Here is a 7176-nt window from a genome sequence, read left to right on the forward strand (position 1 = left end):
CCGTGTGACCGGCGTTGGGGGCGATGTTGGGGGCGACGTTGGGGCCGTGTGACCGGCGTTGGGGGCGACGTTGGGGCCGTGTGACCGACGTTGGGGGTGATGTTGGGGCCGTGTGACCGGCATTGGGGCCGACTTTGGGGCCGTGTGACCGACTTTGGGGGAGACGTTGGGGGCGACGTTGGGGCCGTGTGACCGGCGTTGGGGACGACGTTGGGGCCGTGTGACCGGCGTTGGGGGCGATGTTGGGGGCGACGTTGGGGCCGTGTGACCGACGTTGGGGGTGATGTTGGGGCCGTGTGACCGGCATTGGGGCCGACTTTGGGGCCGTGTGACCGGCGTTGGGGGAGACGTTGGGGGCGACGTTGGGGCCGTGTGACCGGCGTTGGGGGCAATCTGAGTCATTTGTTCCTTCACCTCTCTCGCTCTCTCTCAGCAGTGTGATGTAAGGCGGTGCTCGCTCGGCCACCATGGCCAGTGTCACGCTGAGGTACTTCTGTTACGGCTGCCTCGTCACCTCGGCGACCTGGTCCGTCCTGCTCTTCCTCTACTTCTCTCTGGGGGCGGAGCCAGGCCGTGGCAGGACCCCCTTGCGGCACCGCAGCCAGCCAATCACCAAGGGCCTCGCCAACCGGAGGGTGGGGCTTCGGCCTCTGCTGGCCAATGAGGGAGTGGAGCTGTCGCCAGAGATGGGTGAGCGTCTGAGTGAGATCTGTCCATCTTTATAGTTTAATGACCCATGTAATGACCCCACCTTTATATTGTAATGACCCCTCCTCCCCGTTAGACCCGCCTCCTCCTGATGACACGTGTGTCTCTTTGTCCTCAGGGATGATATTTAACGAAGCCGACCAGGAGGTGAGGGACAGCGGTTACCACCGCCACGCCTTCAACGTCCTCATCTCCACCAGACTGGGAAACCACCGAGAGCTGCCCGACACCAGAGACTCCCAGTAAGAAGCACAGAGGACGGAGAGTTGGGTTACTGAGGATAGACCACTGGTTACTGACACTGGTTACTGAGGATAGACCACTGGTTACTGATGATAGACCACTAGTTACTGACACTGGTTACTGATGATAGACCACTAGTTACTGAGTATAGACCACTGGCACTGGTTACTGAGGAGAGACCACTGGTTACTGAGGATAGACCACTGGTTACTGACACTGGTTACTGAGGATAGACCACTGGTTACTGAGGATAGACCACTGGTTACTGACACTGGTTACTGAGGATAGACCACTGGTTACTGAGGATAGACCACTGGTTACTGGCACTGGTTACTGAGGATAGACCACTGGTTACTGGCACTGGTTACTGAGGATAAACCACTGGTTACTGATGATAGACCACTGGTTACTGGCACTGGTTACTGAGGATAGACCACTGGTTACTGACACTGGTTACTAATGATTGACCACTGGTTACTGATGATAGACCACTGGTTACTGGCATTGGTTACTAATGATAGACCACTGGTTACTGATGATAGACCACTGGTTACTGGCACTGGTTACTGATGATAGACCACTGGTTACTGAGGATAGACCACTGGTTACTGGCACTGGTTACTGAGGATAGACCACTGGTTACTGGCACGGGTTACTGAGGATAGACCACTGGTTACTGACACTGGTTCAAATCTTTTTGCAGGTGTCGGGATAAGGTTTATTCTGTGGCGCTACCTTCTGCCAGCGTAGTGATCTGTTTCTTCAATGAGGCGTTCTCCGCCCTGCTGAGGACGGTGCACAGTGTGCTGGACCGCACGCCGGCGTACCTCCTGCACGAGATCATCCTGGTGGACGACCACAGTGAGCTTGGTAACGCCCAGGAAACACTCAAGTTTCAATAATCACCGTAATATGATTTATTTCTGCTGCACTGAAGTTGTTAGATTATTGAATCCCTAAAACTTAAACTCTCGACAGCCAGTCAAACTGACACTGACTCCCGTGTTGGTGTTTCTAATGTTTGTTGCTTCAGAGGAGCTGAAGGACAACTTAGATCGGTCCGTCAAGGAGGAGCTGCATGGGAAAGTCAAGCTGGTGAGGAACCAGAAGAGAGAAGGACTCATTAGAGGACGCATGATAGGAGCCTCACATGCTACTGGTATTTCCTACACCCTTTAGCCCATGTAATCTTGTTCCCTACATCCTTAAATTGTTCATTCCCTACAACCTTGCTTTCTGCATACTTCCCTATATCCTCATCCATCCATTTGTATTGCCTTGATCTTTAATCTGTCTCTCCCTGTTCCCTACATCCTTACTCCATACATCCTTATGTCCTACATCAAGTAATACAACATCCTTGTTCCTTTCATCCTTGTTACTTATAATAATTCTTGCATTCTCAGTCCCCACATCCTTAATCCATACATCTTCATTACATAACGGAATTCCCTACCCAAGAACCACATTTGACCTTTTATCCCGAAACCTTAAATCCTACATCCCTACTGCCTACACATTACCTTTGTTTCCTGCTTCCTTCTTCAACAAAGTGTACCTGTCTATGTTTTCCAGGGGAGGTGCTGGTCTTCCTGGACAGTCACTGCGAGGTGAACCAGGCGTGGCTTCAGCCTCTGCTGGCTCCCGTCCAGAAGGACCGCAGCACCGTGGTCTGCCCCGTCATCGACATCATCTCAGCCGACACACTGTCCTACTCGCCCTCCCCCATCGTCAGGGGCGGCTTCAACTGGGGGCTGCACTTCAAGTGGGACCCCGTCCCCCCGGCGGAGCTCAACGGGCCCGAGGGTGTCACTGGACCGATCAGGTAACCAACCGACCGATCAGGTGACCGGCCGACGACTACGATGCAGACCTCATCCAGCACCTCCTCTGCTTCCCCTCAGATCTCCCACCATGGCAGGCGGTCTATTCGCTATGAACAGGAAGTATTTTAACGAGCTCGGCCAATACGACGGCGGTATGGACATCTGGGGCGGGGAAAACCTGGAGATCTCCTTCAGGGTGAGAAAGCGGTTTTACTGACTGTCAGTGAAGGTGTCATTCAGTCTGAGATGGTCAGGAGACAGGACGTGGTTAGCTTAGCATAAGTCAGTTTGTTTGTTTGACCATACGAAGAAGCGCAATGCACAGACTCTCTCTCTCTGTGTCTCTGTCTCTCAGATCTGGATGTGCGGCGGGCAGCTGCTCATCATCCCGTGCTCCAGAGTCGGACACATCTTCAGGAAGAGGCGGCCCTACGGCTCGCCGGGGGGGCAGGACACCATGGCCCACAATTCATTGCGGCTAGCGCACGTATGGATGGACGAGTACAAGGTACACACACAGAGACACACACACTCGCACACAGAGCCGTGATGCTGACGGGTCCTCTGACCTCACTTCCTGTGTCTCTGTGGACCAATCAGGAGCAGTATCTGTCGCTGCGTCCGGAGCTACACGACCGTAGTTACGGCGACGTCGGGGAGCGCGTGGCACTGCGTGAGCGGCTGCAGTGCCGCTCGTTCCGCTGGTACCTGGACGCCGTCTACCCCGAGATGCAGACCGCCGCCAACGGGAACAAGCCGCCACCGCTGTTCGTCAACAAGGGCCTGAGGCGGCCCAAAGTCCTGCAGAGAGGACGGGTACCTGAACCTTTCATAGCTCTGCTCTTGATGACTGATGATGTCATACTTTATGGTATTCTATAGTGCAGTGGTTCTCTAATGGGAGTGCTTGAAGGCACCCCTGGGTGTACTTGAGATCAAATTTAAAATTAGCACTAATTCAAAAATCCTTTTAAAAATAGTTATTTAACAAATATTCAATAATATAATTAAACTCCTCCTCTTTGAAATAAACTCCTCCCCTTTAATTAATCTCTAAACTGAATCTTTCGTTTGTTTGTTCACAGCTCCGTAACCTAGCAACTGGCCGCTGTCTGGTGGCCCAGGGCCGAGCCAGTCAGAAGGGCGGCGTCGTGGTCCTGAGACCATGTGACCCCCGAGACCCCGAACAGGTGAGCTGCATGGGGCAATGGGTGGGGCAAGTGCAGAGTGGCGTGTCTTGGTACAGGAAGGGACTTTTGGGACCATTATGGCCTTTTGGGCCAAACCTTCTTTAGTCATCTGAAAGTCCTTGAGTCTACATTTTAAGTGAAACGTGGTGAACACCGGAGGACTCTCTTCAAGAATCACGGCATCCAGGGCAATGTTCCCATCAAGCACTTCAAACCTTTTTCTGAGGAGATATGTACCTTTTTGAAGGAGTGAAAATTGGGTATTTTAAACCACTCACACGCAGAGATGCTAAGGGCTAAAGAGGCATAGCCCACATGGTTGGGCCACGTTTGGGAGTGGGTACAACATGGTAAAGAAAGCTACAATATTAACCCCATGACCTCATTGTAGGCCCTGTCCAGAGTGTCTGTGAGAAATGTGTGCATTCCAAGTCTAATATTTAGGATATTATGACCATTTTTACATTGGTAAAAAAAAGTTTTTAAATACCCAAATTTGAGGGTATTGATGTTGAGAAGTCCCTCTTGGTTTAGGAAAATGATCCACATCTCTAAGTTGATTTAAAGTAATTCATTTTAATTAAAAGACTGGTGTCAGGGCCATTAGGGAACTTTTCTGCCGATTGGTGGAAATGGCATTATTTGAATAAGGAGCTTCAGAGTTTTTCTCGACTCAAGTGAGATATTGCGGGGTGCAATTAAAACACTTTTAAATTACTTTTTTTTTACACAAAACTGGATTATGGTGGACAACAGAGGACGCTCTACTAGGACCAGTTGGTTTTAACTGGATAGCATGCTGCTACCGGATGTTAGCTTTCTAGAGGGTCTACAGACTTGTGCTTTTATAATCTCATTAAGGGCATCCAGGGAAATGTCCCCATCAAGTTTCAAGTACTTTAAACCTTTTTCTGAGGAGATATGAACCATATAATTCAAAAAGGACCAGTTTGACCACATGGCCCGAATAGTTTGTCCAAATGTCCTAACAAGGGACAAATGGACAAACTATTCTGCCCATGTTAATGTTGTCGAAATGGCCTTTTTAAAAGGTAAGGAATCAAGTATCCTTATTGTAACGGATCCCCGTATATGAAGTGGAGTGAAACCTACTGCTGGTGAAATTACTCCTTTATTGTTCTTCCTTTGGGTCAAAATGCATCCATTGAACTTGTACTATCACCACCGTAAGATCATTAGCCTCATACGGGTCCATTAAACTATTAAAAGAGTCATAGCCAACATGGTTGGGACAGTTGGGCAAACTAGTTGGCTTATATTAATGTTGTCGAAATGGCCTTTTTTAAAGTTAAGTATCCTTATAATTCAAAAAGGACCTTTCGGACAACATTAACATCCCGAATAGTTTGTCCAACTGTCCCTTGTCAGAAAGTCAGAAAAACGTAACATAGATATCTCGGACCAACGTTTCGACGCTGTACGATGAACGGTGGAGGAGATCCTGCAGTTTAAAATGACGATCGGAATCCCACCGACAGCTTCCCTTGAATGGTCCTTTTGGTCCTGGATGTCCCCCCCAAATGGCCCTTTTGGTCCTTCGTGGCCCGGGGACATTTGGGACCAAAAGAGACATTAAATGGAAGCGTCCCCCGAGTGGCCCTTTTGTTCCTTTGTGGCCCGCCCCGAATGTCCCTTTTGTTCCCGCACGTCCCGGAGCCTTTGCCACCTAGTGGTCGAGAGCGATATTGGGCTTTTCCGCCGAAACTTTGAAAAATGTTTGCGCCATTTGCCCAACTGGTAGTCGACAAATGGACTCAGCCGACGCTGGCCTTTCCCGATTTTTAAGGGCACTCTTTCCGTCCTTTAGGAAGCCCCGAAAAAAGGGCTGTTTTTCAATCCTTACTGTAATGTTAAATTGTGCCAAGTGTCCCGATGAGTCTTAGGGCCGGTGAGGGAGACGGAGAGGTGGAGACAAACACTGTTAATACTGGTCTGTCTGTCTCTCTCTCTGTCTGTCTGTCTGTCTGTCTGCCTGTCTGTCTGTAGGACTGGGCCTACGATGAGGAGGGTCAGCTGGTCCTGGCAGGTCTGCTGTGTCTGGACGTGTCAGAGGTCCGGACCTTCGACCCTCCCAGACTGATGAAGTGTCACGGCTCGGGGGGGTCGCAGCAGTGGAGCCAGGGGGTGAGACATCCTGCTCTCTGACTGGCTGTCAGGAAAGACAAGACATGTCCATGACTTCCTGATTGGCTGTTCGTAATGAGATGAGTTTAGTCTCTCTGTCTCTCTCTCTGTCTCTATATATCTCTGTCTCTTTATCTCTCTGTCTCTTCATCTCTCTGTTGGTTTTACTGATCATTATTTGCTTTTATGTAATGTTTTTATGAGCATTTTACCCAGAAGTGCCTATTGGTCAGTCTGAACCTTTGATAATGCTCCTAGAGAGGTCCTTATTTATTTCTGGGGTGTTTTTAGGCTGAGGAAGTGCTTTTAGCAGTCTGAGGCAGTGGACCATGGTAAGATTGAGATTTGGCTCCTTTGCCAGCACCACACTCTATGAAGACCTGGAGACTGATATAGTGGAACTAGGAAGCTTAAACGAGTATAAAATAAAGTGTTTTAGAAAAATCTAAAAAATCTCTCTCTCTCCTGTAGAAGTCCAACCGCCTCTACCAGGTGTCGGTTGGTCAGTGTCTTGCCGTTGCTCAGCCAATCGGGCCCAAAGGTTACGTGTCCGTGTCGATATGCGACGCCTCTCCGGTGCAGCAGTGGCAGCTGGAGGGTTAACCCTCACCCGCCTCTCTCCATGTGAAGGACAGACAGTTTGGTTTAAAGACAATCAGGTTTTATGGACACTTTTATGGACTAGATGTTCGCCTTCCCTCTTTTGATTGTTTGTGTTTTTGACGACTTTTATGAACCATTACATTTTATTTAGTTTCCATGTTTCTCTCTTTTTAAACAAATTAGTTTCACTTGAAAACAACCAGACCTGAAAATAATAAGTCCACACAGAGTCCTGCAGGCTCCTGGAGTCTTTTCAGCTTCAGGTTCCAGTACCTGCAGAAGGAGTTTTTTTATTTCTGTGGACGGGAAGAGTTTCAGGTGCTGAACATCCTGTCAGGAACATCATTGACCTTGTGAGACACGGTGGACGCGGTGGACGCGGTGGAGACGGTGGAGACGGTGGAGACGGTGGACGCGGTGGAGACGGTGGAGACGGTGGACGCGGTGGACACGTTGGAGAC

General features: G+C 49.7%; 1 protein-coding gene across 1 annotated transcript; it reads left to right on the plus strand.

Moving 5' to 3' along the window:
- Positions 1-467: 467 nt before the first annotated feature.
- On the plus strand, positions 468-7176 carry galnt11 (UDP-N-acetyl-alpha-D-galactosamine:polypeptide N-acetylgalactosaminyltransferase 11 (GalNAc-T11); the record flags this gene model as incomplete). Its single annotated transcript, XM_079233897.1, has 11 exons — positions 468-690; positions 827-950; positions 1655-1821; positions 1985-2110; positions 2527-2776; positions 2856-2973; positions 3133-3285; positions 3378-3593; positions 3863-3967; positions 5975-6112; positions 6584-7176. 11 exons carry the CDS (start codon positions 468-470, stop codon positions 6713-6715), a joined length of 1752 nt encoding a protein of 583 aa, XP_079090023.1. The 3' UTR covers positions 6716-7176.

This window comes from Taurulus bubalis (assembly GCF_910589615.1).
Source record: "Taurulus bubalis genome assembly, chromosome: 18".
Lineage (NCBI taxonomy): Eukaryota > Metazoa > Chordata > Actinopteri > Perciformes > Cottidae > Taurulus > Taurulus bubalis.